General features: G+C 30.2%; 1 protein-coding gene across 2 annotated transcripts; it reads left to right on the top strand.

Annotated features, from left to right (window-relative positions):
• The first annotated feature begins 5,193 nt into the window (after positions 1-5,193).
• Positions 5,194-13,374, top strand: Ctl1 (choline transporter-like protein 1). 2 transcript variants are annotated; one of them, XM_074254467.1, is made up of 11 exons: positions 5,196-5,514; positions 5,670-5,925; positions 7,286-7,431; positions 7,522-7,910; positions 8,158-8,247; positions 8,342-8,668; positions 8,737-8,865; positions 9,031-9,175; positions 9,248-9,388; positions 9,470-9,629; positions 11,776-13,374. In XM_074254467.1, the coding sequence occupies exons 2-11, from the start codon at positions 5,815-5,817 to the stop codon at positions 12,145-12,147; spliced, it is 2,010 nt and encodes a 669-aa protein (XP_074110568.1). In that variant the 5' UTR covers positions 5,196-5,514; positions 5,670-5,814; the 3' UTR covers positions 12,148-13,374. The 2 variants fall into 2 exon arrangements, with proteins under 2 accessions (XP_074110569.1, XP_074110568.1); XM_074254468.1 differs by having other exon boundaries at positions 5,194-5,872.
• The last annotated feature ends 5,617 nt before the right edge of the window (positions 13,375-18,991 follow it).

Raw genomic sequence — 18,991 nt, 5'->3', positions numbered from 1 at the left:
AGTTCACAATGTGTCGTAGATCATGTCGTACGACATCGCATGCGACATTCTAGATAATTGTTTAAATAATTCTATACTTAATAAATAGATATTTCTTAATAAATAAATTTATGAATAATAAATATTAAACAAATAAATTAATCAGTACTATTTAATCAATGAAATCTTTGAGTCTTAAGTTTACACTATGTCGTAGATAACGTCGTACGACATCAATTGTGGCATCCTACATAGTTACTTATATAATCTTATACTCAATAAATAGATATTTATTAATAAATAAATAAATAAATTATAAATATTGAACCAATAATTAAATAAATAATAAATAAATACTATTTAATTATAGAAATCTTTAAGACAATCTGGACTTGAATGAAAGATGTCGTCCGACTTAGACACCGACATCACTTAAGTTTACCCTGTGTCGTAGATTACGTCGTACAACATCAATTGCGGTATCCTAGATAATTGTTCAAATAACCTTATCTATACTTCTATATCTGTATCTATATCTTCTATATCTATATTCTATATTCTATATCTATATCTTCTGTATATATTATATAGAGGGAAGATTTGAATGTTTGTTTGTTTGTTTATTTGCATTGAATAAGCTCCAAAACTACTGAACCGCTTTGAAAAATTCTTTCACTGTGGGAAAGCTACACTATCCCCGGCTGACATAGGCTATCTTATATAATGAATAATTTGAAAATTTTTGTTAATACCCGTTCGAAGCCTTGGCAAACTGTTGGTACTTAATGAATAGATACTATTTAATCAAACCTATAACTTTAAAATAATCTGGGCTGTAATCATAGATGTCATTCAACTTAGACACCGATATCACTCAAGTTCGCACTGTGTCGTAGATTACGTCGTACGACATCGATTGCGACGTTCTTCATAATTGTTCAAATAATTTTATACTTAATGAATAGATATTTTTTAATAAATAAATGAGTAAATAAATATTAAACAAATAAATGAATAAACAATAAATGAATACTATTTAATTAAGGAAATCTTCAAGACAATCTGGACTTGAATTAACGATTCGTCCGACTTAGACATCGACATCAACCGACATCGCTTAAGTTTACACTGTGTCGTAGATTACGTCGTACGACATCAATTGCAATATCGTAGATAATTGCTTCAATAATATGATTGATTCCAAAAACTGATCAGCTTTTTACCTCAAATAACCACGTTGATCGCCACCGGGCCGGTCATAATCAATTAATTCGTTGGTAAAATATCGTAACCAGAAGAAAATTAATTTCTAAAAAAAAATTCTGAAATTTCTTGTCTGATTGTTTCAAAGCGGTTCAAATTTTTCGTGGATTCAAAAACTTTATCGACTGCTGCGAAATTCGTGAATATCAGTTTAATCATTTAAAACTTATAGCAGATTGGATATTAATAAAGTACTGTTTTACCAAACAATTTCATCAGAATCGAAGAGCTTTATTTTTGAGATTGGAGAGCTCAAAATAATAAAAGAATTGGCTTTTTGAGCTCGAAGTGCCTAAAAACATCATAACTTGCAAACGCTTCATGATTAAAATCAGCGGAAAGTTGCAGGAATGGCAGCTAAGGTAGATCATATTCCAAATTTTTAACTTCCCGCTAAGAAAATCGATGATTTTCAAAAATCGGGAAGTTTTTGTTTTTACCTCGTTTAGCAAAAATCGAGTTTTCATCAGATCCCGACGTTTTGAGGTCATAGGAAGCGTCCTCCGGAAAAAACGGATTAGATCTGGCCTTATATAAACAGATCTGGCCAGATCTGCTAAGGCAGATCTGAACAGATCTTTAAATTGTCTCTATCTGACGAGATCGGGCCAGATATATTCAGATCTGACCAAATGTGGCCAGATCTTAAAATTGCCCAGGTAAAAAAGATTATATATAATTATATATACTCATACATAGTTATATACGAAAAATGGTCATATACACTTATATAGAATTATTTCCATAAAAAAAAAATTGGCGCTCGCGGAAACCGAACCTGAGACCTGACGCTTGAATGACAAATTCATTACCTGTTTACCAACGAGGCTTATTTGAAGAGTAGAGTTTGTCATAACTAGAAGTAATGTGAATCGTGTTCATGATCGATGCGTAATGAACAAAGTTTTTTATCAAATTTGCAAATTATTAATTATCAATATACGCTGATAGAAAGATTCATTAACTATTACACTGTAAAAAATCCGGAGTGAATCGGGAGTGAATTTCACTCTTATTTCACTCCCATCACTCGGAGTTCCGGAGTGAAGTAATTAATCACTCTGCGTAGGTAGAGAATCCGGAGTTTTTGTTTGCGGAGTGATTCCGGATTTCACTCCGAAAAACATCCGCGTTCGGAGTTTTTAAAAAAAATAAAATAAAGATGAATTTTCGTTCCACAAAAAAATCTCAAAGTTAATTTACTATAAATGATTTATTATAAATCAACAAATAATAATAATAATAATAATAATAATAATAATAATAATAATAAAAGAGGACTGTCAGGTTGCAAGGAGAACCTGATAGTGGATCGATGCGTCTTACAAGATGCGATCTACTATCAACGCAACCTGTTAATGGCTTGGATTGATTATCGCAAGGCATTTGACTCAACTCCTCATGAGTTGATTTTATATCTACTCAAATGCCTGGGAGTCAATCCGGAAATAGTGGAATGCATTCGGCGTACAATGCAGCTCTGGCGAACGCGTTTTCACATTGGAAGTGGAAATGCATTGCACGTAACCGGAGTTGTAGAGTATAAACGGGGGGTCTTCCAAGGTGATTCCTTGAGTCCTCTGCTGTTTTGCGTTTCTCTGCTGCCTATATCTGTTGCTCTCCGTAAAACTCGTGGGTACTCTGTGGGGCCTCCGGGTGATCGAAAATATTCGATCACCCATCTGCTTTACATGGATGATCTGAAGCTATATAGTACTGATGAAGATCATCTACAAGCAGCCCTCAACATCGTAGCAGAGTACACACGAGATGTCGGAATGTCTTTTGGGTTGGACAAGTGTGCGGTCGTACATCTGGCGAGGGGTAAGTGCTCTGATACTGGTGATGATGTCGAGTTAGTAGATGGGAGTGTCTTAAGACAATTAGACGCCGGGGAGTTGTATAGATATCTAGGAATGGAAGAGCACCGCATGCATGCGGTCTCTGAAGTCCGAACAACTCTCCAGAGCGAGTATGTTAGGAGACTCCGGAAAATTTGGTCCTCCGAACTTTCCGGCAAAAACAAAGTCTCAGCTACTAACATGCTCGCTGTCCCAGTCTTACTATACTCTTTCGGTGTCCTGAAATGGACCCGAAAGGATTTACAAGATCTCGACATCAAAACCCGTAAGATCATTAATATGAATCGGAGCATGCACCCCAATTCATCAGTCGCCAGATTATACCTCTCCCGGTCCATCGGTGGGAGAGGTTTGCAGAGTTTGGAGCGGCTTCACGACCGTTTGGTCCTGGGTTTAACTCACGAAGTTGTCAATTTCACTGCAGACGAGGATGACTTTCTTATGCAAATTGTACATAAACATGAAAATGCGCATAAGGGGTCATTCTTGTATAAGGCAGCAATATATGCGGCAAGAACCCTTGGTCTTGGAGAAATAAACGCTCTTATGGAACTCCGAAAGGAGGAATTTAAGAGCGTCATCAGGAACGCCGAGGAAAACCTACTCCTTGGCGAACTGATGGACAAGTCCATGCACAGCGTGTTCTTTAAACACGTGCGTGATCATGGCTTGTCCATCCAGCTGACGTTTTCCTTCTTAAAGTCAGCGGGCCTGATGTCCGAGACTGAAGGGTTCATATTTGCCTGCCAAGATGGTGTCATTAACACTCTTGAGTACCGTAGCAAGGTGCTCCAGGTGCAGCTTCCGGACACGTCCTGTAGGAGGTGTAGATAACATCCGGAGACGCTTATGCACCTTTTATCGGCATGTCCAGTGCTGGCGAGAGGTGCATATATCCAGCGTCACAATGCTGCCCTGAGAGTACTGTACTACTATCTTCGTCATTGCTACGGTATTGACGTGACACCAGTGCTGCCTTATTTGCCAGGAGATATTCCCCAGGTTGTTGAGAATGACAGTTGCAAAATTTATTGGAACATGCCATTTGCAACAACCCGGCGGATAGATCACAACAAACCTGATATTGTGCTCTTCGATAAGGCCACTCGTGACATTTATGTCATTGAGTTCTCGGCCCCGGCTGAATACAACATCTCAGCCAAAGAAGAGCACAAAAGACAAATATATCAGGATCTCCTGTTTGAAATTGGCAAACTTTACCCAGGTTACCGTGTCAAGCTTGTCGTCCTGATTGTTGGCGTCCTAGGAGGGATGAAACAGTCTTTTGTATCCTCACTTGCCAAAGTTCCAGCTTGCTCATCAAAAGCTGAGTTCTTGGCAGTTAGGATGCAGAAGGCTGTTTTACTTGGTTCTCTCCGTCTCTTAAGGGAAATGACTTTGGCCTGCTGTGATCACTAACCGCCTTGTTGTGCGGAGTGGTCCAGCAGTAACGGATGGAGCTCAGGCTGGGCCCTCGGAGAATCGGACTCCGGGGATAACCCCCCTGAGCATTTAATAACAAAATAATAATAATAATAATCCACTTTTATAATTTAGATGAAAAATATGAAAATATATCATGTAAGCAAACTATTCGTAACGTGATTGGTCAAATATATCATAAGCATAAAAATATATGCAAATCCTAAACTCAGGCGCGCGCAAATTTGAATTCTAGTAATAATCATAATACTTATGATGGTTAGTAGTGTAATGTTGTTGCAGCTTATAAACATTAAGTGAGGTTATAAATTAAATTAAAATAGTAAAAAAAATAATTAACTCGACCAATGAGATTTAAATTAGAATCGTAATAAGTTTTAAGAAAAATCTAAATGTTGATAATAATATTAATAATTCTCCACAAAATTCATCATTTAAAAGACACTCTTAATTTATGAAATTTTTTTTTTTTCAAATGTAATATAGCTGCTATTGAAATTTTAAGTGATTAATTTTGTGATGAACTATTGTTATAATTATCAACATTGAGAATTTTTTAAAAAATTATACCGATCCCAATTTTAAACTCATTGATCGAGTTAATTATTTCTTTTATTATTTTAATTTCATTTATAACCTCACCTAATGTTTACAAGCTGTCACATTGCGCTACTGTCCATCATAAATATATTTATCCTCATCATGACCAAGCTCATGCTCTACTCCGGTCTCAGTTTTACTAGCATAGCCTCCAAAGTTCAAGTCCGCCTCTAAACACGTCATATCATTTTTCTATGGAGTACCACTATTACTGAGCGAAAAATAATAAAATTTCATAAGTTTGTGAATTTAACGGTTCCGACTTGATATATTTATATATGTCGTAATAGATCAAAACTCTACAGTTGAAAAAATATTTCGAAAAATTGATAAATTTATTTAAATAAAAAAACAATCAACATTGAGGGTACGTTCCACTAAGCGCTAAAAACGACCACAATCCTATCTAAATACACGTATCGCGATCGTTTTGAGCGCTTAGTGGAACGCACCTTAAATAGTTAGATCCCTTTTCTTTCCACTTTTGACTATCTTCACTGTTATTGTGTATTTTTCATCAAGAGGATGATCCAGTGTAAACGAAATTTGTTTGACGCTGTTTCGTCAGCATAAAACCAAATTTTAAAATCCTTAGTTGTTGGATAATAGACTCTTAGATCTAAGAATTTATGAACCTGATATTCAAAATAAGTTAACAGTACCAAAAATGTGTTGCGATGGAGATGATGAAGATGAACAACAACCCGAACATCCCAGAGTTCGAGGTTGTACTGATATTTTTTGGTTGTGTTTGTTTATAAGTTTTTGGTTTCTTATGGTAAATTATTGATAATTAATAATAATTAGCATGGATTCAATATTGTGACACATCATTCGCAAATATTTACAAATTTTCTTTATATCAAAAATTGTGATATTGAAAAATATGAGATAATATTTTAAACATACACTGCCAATACAATTTTTCAAATTTGTTTTACATTTTGTTTTTTCGAGTCGTTATGGACTTCTATTTCATTTCTAAAAAAAAAAAAAAAAAAAAAAAAGAAATAGATCAATTAAATTATCAGGCACTTCCTATTTTTTATTCTATGTTAATATTTTATGATTATGCCATAATTAGCTGATATCTGATAAACTTCAAATTTTTTTCAAACAATAAATTACAAATTAAATTATTGTTTTATCAACTTTCGTTCAGTATACATCTTTAGTTTTTTCAGAAGAATTGATTTAGATCAAGAACATAAAACTTAAATTTTTAAAGATGTCGAATGAAAGTTAAATTTGGTAAAAATTCATTTTAATTTTGCTTTTAATCTTATTTAATTTATGCTATCTTAAATTTTACCTTCTTAAATGTATTGTACCCCAACTTTTCAAATCTAAAACAAATCGTACCATAATTTAATAAAACTGATTTGATACAATATTGACATAGTTTATCATAACTGATAAATTGGGCAGTAACATCTTTACTCCAGATTACTCAACTCTGCGACACACTGTACTCCACAAAAATAATTGAATCTTTAAAAAAAAATAGTATACACTCCACGGGAAGTAAATCAGAAAGCCTCAGATCACATGTTTATCAACCTCGGCTTTGCCTCGGCCGACAATTACATGTAATCCGAAACATTTGTTACTTTACTTTTCCCTAGATGTGTAATATACTAATATTCGGAGAAAACAAAACTGTACTCAAAATTTCTCAGCTCTATGCAATCTGTACTCCAATAAAATGATTTAATAAAGTAAAAAAAAAAAATTTACTACATATAGATCTATAAATTATGTTGACATTGAATAAAGTCTGTAAAACAATAGAATTTTATTTTTTAAGAATGAAATTATTGAGTAAAGTTTTTTTTTTAATTTATTTAAAGTAAACATATTATTGTTTACTTCTTCAACACTTCTAACATATTATTGAGTCGAGATATCATTGAATACAGTTAGTACTGAGTAAAGTTAACTTTGAGTAAAGTTAGTATCAAGTAATAAAAGAATTGAGTAAAGTTTTTTTTTTTTTTTTTTTAAAGTTATTCAATTATTTTAGTTGAGTACAGTCTGTCGCAGAGTTGAGTAATCTGGAGTAAAGCTGTGTTACTGCCATAAATTGGATCTCACTCAGTAAAACAATCTACCTTCAAGTTTAAATTGTCTTTTGGTAGATCATGATTGCTGCATTTGCTTTGGTGTATGGTAATCCTATGAGGCTTGTCCATGGTTACGATAGCTTTGGAAATACTTGCGGAACGAAAAATACTCCTGCTACCAAACGATCCGATTTATATGCTTTAGATAACAGCGATAAGCCGTAAGAATGATTTATTAACTCTGATTTGATTGATTTAACAAAATTGATCGTTGAATGGAAAGAAAATCTATTTATGAAATTTTTTTTCAGATTTTTATTTTTCTTTGACATGAATGATCTTAAACAGTCATTCAAAGTCTGTGTGAAAAAATGTCCAAATCGTTTGATGGTGAATATCGATAACATTTGTCAATTTTATAAAGATACTGGCTCACAATTATGTTTTGATGACCCAAAGTTTGGGGTCAATGCCTGTAATTATAACAATCAACATAACTTAACGATGTGCCCAAAACCTCCAATTTACGATAGTACTCCAATTTTAAATCGATGTGTGCCCAAAATTGTTAAAGACGTTACGTCTGGTCTTGTTTATAATTTATATGGCTTACTCAATTCTTGGGATGTTATTGAACAAATTTTGGGAGATTTATACAAAACATGGAGAGAAATTTTATTTTTATCTGTTCTAGCCTTTGGTATGTATACAAAAAGTAGCTCTTTGGGCTCGAAAATCTAAAAATTATTAATAGAGCACAATTTTCTGTAATTTCAATTAATTACTAAACTTTTTATCACAAATAAAATATATCATTTTACTCTTATTTGGTAATGATCAGCCGTAAACAAGATAGACCATGTTGAATAGTTTCATTTGAATTTTTTAATTTACTGTAAGTTTATTTTTTATTGAAATATTTGGTAAATTTAATTTTTTATTTTTAGTATTGTCATTATGTACAATAGCAATTTTTCACTTACTGGCTAGTTTTGTAACATGGATTGTTATGGTCTTAGTTAGTGGAGCGTGTATATGTATGTATCTAGAAATTTTAAGTACTTAAATTTTTGGTGTTATGTAAGTTATAGATAAGAATTAGCTAAGTATGATTTATTAAATTTTATGTAGGTGGTACTATTTTACTATGGTGGACTTACGCAGATATTAAAAAAACCATAGATGCTACGAACTCAATTGAACTACTTGAAGAATCTATAAGAAATGAAACTGCTTTTCTAGTATTTTCTATTATTGCTACAGTTATAACGATCGTCATAATTTCACTAGTATGTGTACTTCGGCGACGAATAAGTTTCATGGGTGTTCTTTTTAAAGAAAGTGCTAAATGTCTAGCAGAATTACCTGGATTATTTTTCCAACCGCTATTAACATTTTGCGCTCTTTTAGTATTTTTTTCCTTCTGGGTAACCATAATTATTTGTCTCGCTACGTCAAGTAAGATATTAATCATTGTTTAATGTCGAATTCAAATGATTGATTACTTAATACACATATTGTTTCAGATCATCCTGCTAATAAATCCATTTTTATGTTAAATTCATCCGGAAGTTCTACACTCATCAATCAACAATCCGACTATAATACAGTGCTAGATAGACAAACATCTAATTTAACTTTTAGAGATATTTCAAGTAATACATCCAAGTAGCTTTTTTTCACTAGTTCTTAATTCTATGTTAGATCTAATTTTAAATTCAATAAGATTGAAAATTAGTTCGTCCAAAAAATACTAATTAGACGAAATTGCAGTATTATTAAAAATGTATTCATACAAATAAAAATTTTTCGATTTTTAGAACTCACTCTTGTTGAGTACGTGGATGCAGTTTGGATTAAATACATGTGGTGGGTATACATAATAGCATTAATTTGGGTATCTGAATTTATTAATGGATGCCAAAACCTTGTAATTTCCGGTGCAGTTGCTCATTGGTACTTCAGGTATACTTAATATTATATTGAAGTGTAAATATCGTCATAAACATAATTGTTAAGAAATATTCATACTTGTAGAGGTAAAGAATCAAACTCGTCACCAGTGTGCTCTGCAATTGGGAAATTGGTTAGCTACCATTTAGGTTCTGTTGCTTGTGGCTCATTTTTGATTACCATATTTAAGTTGCCGCGATTGATTTTAATGTTTTTACAGCAAAAGTAAGTGAGAGAATGAGACAAATAATTAATTTAGTAATTAATCTAAAAATAACTAATTTTTTTTATTTTTCATTCTTGTAGATTTGAAAAGACTAAAGAAACTTCAGTTTGTTCACAATGTGGATTAAAAAGTTGTATTTGCTGTTTTTATTGCTTGGAAAAATTCATAAGATACATCAATCACAATGCTTATACAGTTGTCGCTATTGAAGGTGCAAGCTTTTGTCGAGCTGCTAAAATTGTTAGTATCAATTATTTATTTTTAAATATATTAGAATTTAATTTGCACGCGTAAGCGCGCGTCTGAATGTTAGTATGGAATTATATATATATATATATATATATATACAGGGTGATTTAGAATGACCTTCACAGCGGAAAACTGTAGATAGAGGAGACGATTCTAAGAATAAAGTTCCTTAGTCGCTTTTCGATATTCTCAATAGTTTTTGAGTTATTCAAAATGTAAATTGACCAATCACAGACAAGCTTTAGGAATTAAAAAAAATAAAAAAGAATAATAAATAAGTTTAGCACCACTGCCACAGCAGACTTCAAGTAAAACAATATTTATTTAATTTGAAAAGTTCGATTTCTCACAGAAAAAAAACAAAACATGCAATTACAACCTAGAACGTATTTGTATATATTTTTTTATCTTTTCCTTTTCACAGAAAACATTATCGACATAAGATGATGCAATTATTAAAAATATAACTTACGGAGAATCGATAAAATAAATTACGTATTTTTAAATATATAAACTTCAACCAGGAATAAAAAAAAATTTTTAAAATAATAAAATTGTCTTACTGAAATATTAGATATTTCAGACAAACAAAAATATAGATATAGACAATACATAAAATAATTATTGAAAAATCTCTGATTTTGCTTGCTCGGTCTCACTCAGGACTTCGCTAAGCGCTTGATGTACGTCATAGCATATTTGCGAGACACTCAGCGAGACGGCCAGCGAGATGTCCGGCGAGACGGTCAGCGAGACAGCCAGCGAGACGGTCAACGAAACACCTAGCGAGACGTCCTAAGTAAGACAATTTTATTAGTTCAAAATTTTTTTTTTATTCTTGGTTGAAGTTTATATATTTAAAAATACATTATTTATTTTGTCAATTCTCCGGAAGTTATATTTTTAATAATTGCATCATTTTAAGTCGATAATGTTTTCTGTGAAAAGGAAAAGATAAAAAAAAATATATAAATACGTTCTAGGTTGTAATTCCTAAAGCTTGTCTGTGATTGGTCAATTTACATTTTGAATAACTCAAAAACTATTGAGAATATCGAAAAGCGACTAAGGAACTTTATTCTTAGAATCGTCTCCTCTATCTACAGTTTTCCGCTGTGAAGGTCATTCTGAATCACCCTATATATATATATATATATATATATATATATATATATATATATATATATATATATATATATACATAAATTTTTTTTTTTCATGCTTATGATATATTTGGCCAATCACATTACGAATAAATTGATGCCACATACATTTCATCTCAATTTTATATTAACTAGAATTCAAATGTGCGCGCGCAAGCGCGCGCCTTACTATAGCGTTTACATATATTTTCATGCTCATGATATATTCGACCAATCACGTTACGAATAGTTTGATGCCACATACATTTCATCTCAATTTTATTATGGGACTAGAATTCAAATTTGCGCGCGCTTTGACTATAGAGTTTGCATATATTTTCATGCTTATGATATATTCAACCAATCACATCACGAATAAATTGGTTTCACATACATTTCATCTCTATTTTAATATTTTTTTAATATTAACGATTAAGATGATTAAGATGATTAATATTAATATAGTACCCTCGCGACATATAGTGCGAGTAAATTTGGGTATAGTTTAGGATATTTTTGTCTTTCTCACTTGCTATTCCTTACTCACTTCTACTCATGGTTATTTTTGAATAATACAGTTATTTTTTAATAATATTTAAAAATCTAGATGGTAAAAATCAATGAAAGTTTGAAAAAAACAAATAATAGCTGTTCTTTAATAGTAGTATAGTTTTTTATGAAAATCTTAAAAAAAGTTTCTTAGTTATAATAAAATATACGAGTAAAATTTTCGGTATCCCGTATATCACAGTGCATAACCTCCTCTAAAAATTCGAACTTTAAAATTAAATATCTCTGGAACTAGATGGTCAAAAAATTTCAATTTGCGTCAATCGATGCAGAATTATATGAATATTAAACTGCCAAAATTTAAAAAAATTCCTAAGAAAACGCCTCTGGCGAGGGTACTACCTTAAGGATTAGCTTTAGATGTTTTTGACATCATTTTCATAAGACTAATATCATTTTTTTGTTTAATTATTATGTTTTTTCAGGCATTTTCAACCATTGTTAGCAATGCTTTGCAACTCGCCATCATCAATGGAGTCGGAGATTTCATTTTATTTTTGGGAAAAGTCTTTGTAACAGCAGTCACAGGAAGTATTGGACTTTTGGTTCTGAAACAAGACCCTAGATTACATTTTTATGCAGCGCCTATTTTAATAATATGTATTTTTGCTTTCTTCATTGCACACTGTGTCATTTCACTTTATGAAATGATAATTGACACATTATTTTTATGTATTTGTGAAGATAAAAATCTTAATGGTGAAAATGGTAAATGGCGACAATCGAATCTTATCCGAATTGGATGTAACAACATGAGTTCTAATGGTCAACACGAGTTAGCACCTATGAATCAATAAAATTAATTTATTCATTTATCTCTAAATATTACGCCCGGGTGGGTACCCGAAAAATTTATTATCTATGTATAAATATCTTCTATTTTTGAACATTTTTTTTTTCGATCTTCAAAATCTGATCTGTTAAATCACGAAAAGAGTTTGAACTGAACTAGAGGCTTTTTAAAAATTAAAGACTTACAGAACTCAAAAGTTCAATTTCATTCAAAATAATCGAGCAATTGTTAATAGGTAATCTTTTATAGCACTGAAAAATCTATTTTTAAAAAGTCTGATAAATTTACATTGTTAGTGCAATATCTTACAGACTACAAAGGCTTAAAAATCGATTCTTCAACAAAAATGAAACTGATGAAGGTGTTCTGTTGCAGAAGTAAGATTAATTCTTAAAATATTGGTCAGCAGACGTCTGACTATTTTCTGATATTTTATGACTATTTTTCTGAAAGTGTCTCATATGTTTATAAGGCGTTTATAATCATATACATAATGTTTCTGAAAAGTTATAGAAAAATTAGAAACGTCGCCGAGCTGGTTTCGGAATAGTAGCCGGTTTTTTTTTTAATTAGTATCAAGAATATATTTTACAAAATTGCATTTATAGTTTTTCTCAAACTTCTACTTGTCTGTTTATTTCAAAAACATTAATTTTCTTTTATATTTGACCTAAAATTTCCCCTATCTCATTTAGAAATATGCATGGCCATTTTTAAGCACATTGTCGATATATAAATTAACTTTTCACTCATGTAAACTATATTCCTGAGATTTTTTTTTGGTGTCTAGTTATTTTTATTGCAGTTGTCTTAAAAATCAATTCAAAAGATAAAATTGCATAAGATTGCTAACATCAGTCACTCTTGTCACAATTTTGTGTCAATTTAAGAGTGGTTCGTGCAAAACTCATGTAGTTATGAGAGTCTTTATTCGTGTCTACGTCTCAGGATGAAATTATCAACAAGTGTCACCCAACTTTAATGGAATCCTCAAAGTCGAATTCATAGCATATAGTTATACAAATAAAAATTACACCTTTTTTTAAAAATATAAGAAATTGATTTTTGCTAATTAATTTTTACTAAAATGATTCTGCAATTTTCAGACAATATTTATTATACTCACATTTAATTTTTATTCTATTTTTATACTATTCGATACAAATAATAATCATTAAATTGATGATTAATGTGTATTTTATTAACGAATAAACAATTATTGATATCAAAATTATCTTTATTTTATTTTGGTGATTGGTATATAAAGGAAACCAAATATGATAATTAATGTGCATTTTTTAAGAAATTCTTTAAATTTGTAAAGACAAATGTAACTGTTAACAAAGTGTTTTTCGATCAAACGATCTCCAAATCGACTGGATGTTCAATCTTGATGCCCTAATGAATTTTCAATCAGAAATTAATTTTTTTCCAATTGTAACGTTCTAGAAATTCAATAATTTCCAGTGTACCCGGGTAAAAAAAGTTATATATAATTAGACATAATTATATATAATACCATATATAATTATATATGAAAAATGGCCCTATATAAGTATATATAACTATATATAATTATATAGAATTATTTCCATAGAAAAAAAAACTGTCACGCGCGGGAACCGAACCTGGAACCCGACGCCCGGGAGACTATTACTTTACCCGTTTACCTATGAGACTCACTTGAATAACAGAGTTTTTAACAACTACAAGTAATGCAAATCGTATGCATGATCAATGGGTAATAAACAAAATTTTTTTTTTGTTTTTAAATTATTAATTATCAATATACACTGATAGAAAGATTCATTGACTATTAATAAATTAATTTATTCGAAGACAATTATTTAATTGGTTAAATTTCAATAAATCCTCTAAATTAATATACATGAAAGTCTTGAAGTTAATAACTTAAAAATTATTCAAGGTGTACAAATGCTTAAATGTAAAATAAGAGAAACTAATCAAAATGAACAAGCTCGAGAGTTACAAATTTATTTGTGGTTGAGAAATCCAATTAATTATGAAACCTACGAAAATGATCGCTTTTTGATTAAAACCGAAGGTTTTCTTGATGAGAACTTGAATATTTATGCTCGAGCAAATATTAAAAACGAACACATGTAATGACATATAGTTATATATGAATTATAAGTAATTATATATAGTTATACATAAATTATATATAATCTTAATAACGCACATATGTAAGGACATATAGTTATATATAAATTATATATAGTCATATAATTATATATAACCTTAAAAACGAACATACAATCGTGGTCATTAATTTAAGTATGTTTTTAATATTACTGGAAAATAGCCGTTTGTAAAATAGAATGTTTATTAACTCATTTAGCCATATATAATAGCTAAATTTGTCATTAAAGACAAATTTGGGAATTAGGGAAATAAGGGATAAGGGTGAAGGGGGAGGGCCTTTACTCAGTAGGAATCTTCGGTAACTGAAATATATAAGTCCTATTCCTTATTAAATTTATTTTAATTTATTATAATATCGTTTATTATAATTATATTAAATTTTTGGAATAAATATTTGGAAATCAGTTGATAATGTCATTTGTAAAATTTGTCGCAAATAAAAAATGATGTTAATGAAATTAGCGAAATTTAAATTTCACCAATTATAAATTTAGTCATTTAAAAAATAGCGAAAAACAAAAATCTGTAGGTACGTGAATTTAGCCAATTCTTACTGCAGAAACTTGTAAAATTAGCCGATTATAAACTTTGTGAAATGTGAAATTAGCCGTTTCTAAATCTCTCGTAATTCTTTAACGGATCGACGGATCAAAAAACGCTTAGAGACATCTGAAAGAACTTTCATAAATTTAGTTTCTCTGAAAATTAGAGCAGATTCGACTGACTCAAAAGTTATAAGAAATTTAAAAACGTCTAATTTTACAATTCTTAAAGTTTACAATCGGCTAATTTTATAAGTTTCTGTAGTAAGAATTTGCTAAATTTACGTAGCCGAAGATTTTTGTTTTTCGCTATTTTATAAATGATTGAATTTTGATTTGGTGAAATTTCCATTTCGCTAATTTCATTTTTTATTTGCGACTAATTTTATAAATGACATTATCAACTTATTTTCAAATTTATAGTCTATAAACGTTCGAGTTAAAAAATGGCTATTTTCCAGTAAACTTAAAAACATACTTAAATTAATGACCACGATTGTATGTAATGACATATAGTTATATATAAATTATATAAAGTCATATATAGATTATATATGGTTCTATAGAATTATATATAATTTTTTTTACCCGGGAGACTATATATGTAAAAGGTCAGATAAATCAGAGTTTGGTAATTATCCCTCGCGGTTTTGAAATCACCAAAGATCCACGGTGGGTACATGAAAGGTCCACAAAAGAGCTACACGGGATGTGCTGTGGATCCACTGTGGATTTTGTGATGTTTTGCCATCGTGGTTCCACCGTGGTTAAGCAAAGGCTCTCTTGTGGATCTACTGTGGTTTGACTGTGGTTCGATGGTGGCTCCTCAATGGTTTCATTGTGGATTTGCAATGGTTCCATTGTGGATTTGCAATGGTTCCATTGAGGGTTTACAATGGTTCCATTGACACTAAACCGTGGTTCAACAGTGATTTCACGATTGTTCCACTGTCACTGGATGATAGCTCCACCGTGGTTATACAGGGTGTCTCTGAAGTGGCGGGAGTAATTGTTGGGGTCGATAGAGAAAAAAATACTGAATCGAAAGTTCCTGAGCCAAAAATTTTTTTGGGCCATAGAATTTGAGTTATGAATTAAAAACGATAGCCAATCAGAAGCGCGCTATTCGAGAAATGAAAATGAGCGGGGAAGTAGAGGAGACGCGAGAGTGAGATGCTGCAATAGCAGCTTACTCGCTCACACAAAGCCGAGCATGAGAGGGGATTGTGACGCTATGAGCCGAGTACGTAAGTGTGAATGAGTGGATGTATGAGGTCGCAAGCGGACGGCTTAATGTATGAGTGTGTGTCCGTGTATCGCAGCATTATTGGAGGCGTTGTAACGCTGAATTAAAGCTAACCGGGTACTCTAAGACAGAGGAAAAATTTTAATTTTTATTTTTATTCGAAAAAATTTAATAAAAAAATAAAAAGGCCCAAGATTTAACCAGACCCACAGAAACGGAGAGTAAATTTTTAATTCTCATTTATTTTGCTGGGGATTATTTTCAAATACAAAAAAAAAAAAAAGCTAAGATTCAACTGGAATCCAAAAAGAGATGGATGAAAAATTTTATTTTTTATTTTTAATCAGCAAAATTATTTTTCTTTAAAAAAGAGCCCAATCTCGACTGGAGCAAGAAAAAATGATTGAAAAATTTTATTATTAATTTTCAATCAACAAAATTATTATAAAAAAATAAATGGGCCCAAGTCTCAACCGGACCCAAACAAACGGATAAAAATTTTTATTACTTACTTAATTTGCTGGAAATTATCTTTAAAAACGAAAAAAATGCCCAAGACTCGATCGGATCCAAAAAAATAACAGTACAAAAATTTTTTCCTTATTTTCAATCAGCAAAATTGTTTCTTTTAAAAAAAGGCCCAATCTCGACTGGAGCAAAAAAAAATGATTAAAAAATTTTATTATTAATTTTCAATCAACAAAATTATTTAAAAAAAAAAATAGTCCGCAGACTCAACCGGACCCAAACAAACAGATAGATAGTTTTAATTACTTATTTATTTTGATGGGAATTATTTTAAAAAACGAAGAAAATCGCCCAAGACTCGACCGGACCCAAAAAAAAAAAATAAATTGAAAAATTTTGTTTTCATTTTCAATCAGCCAAATTAATTTCTTTTCGAAACAAGGCCCAATCTCAAACAGACTAAGAGAAACTAATTAAAAAATTTTATTTTTTATTATTAATCAAATATTATTTAAAAAAAGAAAATAAGCCACAGACTTAACCGGACTTAAACAAACGGATAGAAATTTTTTATTACTTGATCACCAAGATTAATTTTCCTTGAAAAGAAAGGCCCAATCTCAAACAGACTTCGAATAACTGATTGAAAAATTTTATTATCAATTATTAATTAACAACATTATTCTTAAAAAAAAATTAATAGGCCCCAGACTCAATCGGACCCAAACAAACGGATCGAAAACTTTTATTTCCCATTCATTTTGCTAGGAATTATTTTTAAAAACGAAAAAAATGCCCAAGACTCGACCAGAGCCAAGAATAGAAGAATGCAAAAAAATTTATTTTCTCTTTTCAATAACAAACAAAAATTTATTGAACAAAAATCAGCCTAATCTTGACAAGACGATAAAAAACTGATTGAAAAAATTTATTATCAATTATTAATTGACAAAATTATTTCAAAAAAGAAAATAGGCCCCAGACTCAACCGGACCAAAACGAACAGATAGAAAATTTTTATTACTTATTTCTTATGCTCGGAATAATTTTTGAAAACAGAAGGAATTGCCCAAGACTCAACCGGACCCAACCAAACGGATGGAAAACTTTCATTTCTCATTTATTTTGCTGGGAATTATTCTGTAAAATAATTTTTCAATTAATCGTCAGGTAAAATGTCAAAAAATAAATTAAAACAAACATTGAACTCAAGTCCCAATAATTTTGATATTTTAATTAAAATTATTTTTTAATTAATTGACAGGTAAAATGTCAAATAAGGAATTGAAAAAAAAATCGCTCTCGAGTCCTGATAATTTTGATATTTTTATTAAAATTATTTATCAGTTAATTAACAGGTAAAATGTCAACTAATAAATAAATTAAAAAATTGAACTCAAGTCCGAATAATTTTGATATTTTAATTGAAATTATTTATCAGTTAATTGACAGGTAAAATGTAAAAAAATATACTAAAAAAATCGCTCTCGAGTCCTGATAATTTTGATATTATTATTAAAATTATTAATCACTTAATCAACAAGCGAAATGTCAAATGATAAATTAAAAAAAAATTGAACTCAAGTCCGAATAATTTTGATATTTTTAATAGAATTATCTATCAGTGAATTAACAGGTAGAATGTCAAATTATAAATTAAGAAAAAAATTGAACTCAAGTCCGAATAATTTTGATATTTTTATTAGAATTATCTATCAGTGAATTAACAGGTAGAGTGTCAAATTATAAATTAAGAAAAAAATTGAACTCAAGTCCGAATAATTTTAATATTTTTATTAGAATTATCTATCAGTGAATTAACAGGTAGAGTGTCAAATTATAAATTAAGAAAAAAATTGAACTCAAGTCCGAATAATTTTGATATTTTTATTAGAATTATCTATCGGTGAATTAACAGGTAGAATGTCAAATTATAAATTAAGAAAAAAATTGAACTCAGGTCCGAACAATTTTGATATTTTTATAAAAATTATTTTTTAATTAATTGACAGGTAAATAAATAATAAATTAAAAAAAAATTGAACTCAGGTCCTGATAATTTTGATATTTTAATTAAAGTTGTTTATCAATCAATTGACTGTTAAAATCCTGAATAATAAATTAAAAATAAATCGCACTCATGTTCTCATAATTTTGATCTTATAATTGAAATAAATTTCTAATGAATTGACGGGTAAAATCCCAAGTATCAAATTAAGTAGTAATCGCACCCAAGCCCTGATAATTTTGATATTTTAATTTAAATTATTTATCACTTAATTGATAGGTAAAATGTCAAATGATAAATTAACAAAACATTGAATTCAAGTCCTTATAATTTTGATATTTCAATTTAAATATTCTTTTTATTCACTGACAGGTAAAATGTCGAAGAAAATATGAAAAAGAAATGGCATTCACGTTTT

This window comes from Cotesia typhae, unplaced genomic scaffold (genome assembly GCF_013202065.1).
Source record: "Cotesia typhae breed Kobodo isofemale line unplaced genomic scaffold, CoteBio_Ctyphae scaffold_13, whole genome shotgun sequence".
NCBI classification, from domain to species: Eukaryota; Metazoa; Arthropoda; class Insecta; order Hymenoptera; family Braconidae; genus Cotesia; species Cotesia typhae.
Note: the sequence above shows the minus strand (reverse complement) of the source record. Positions and strands in the feature narration are given on the sequence as shown.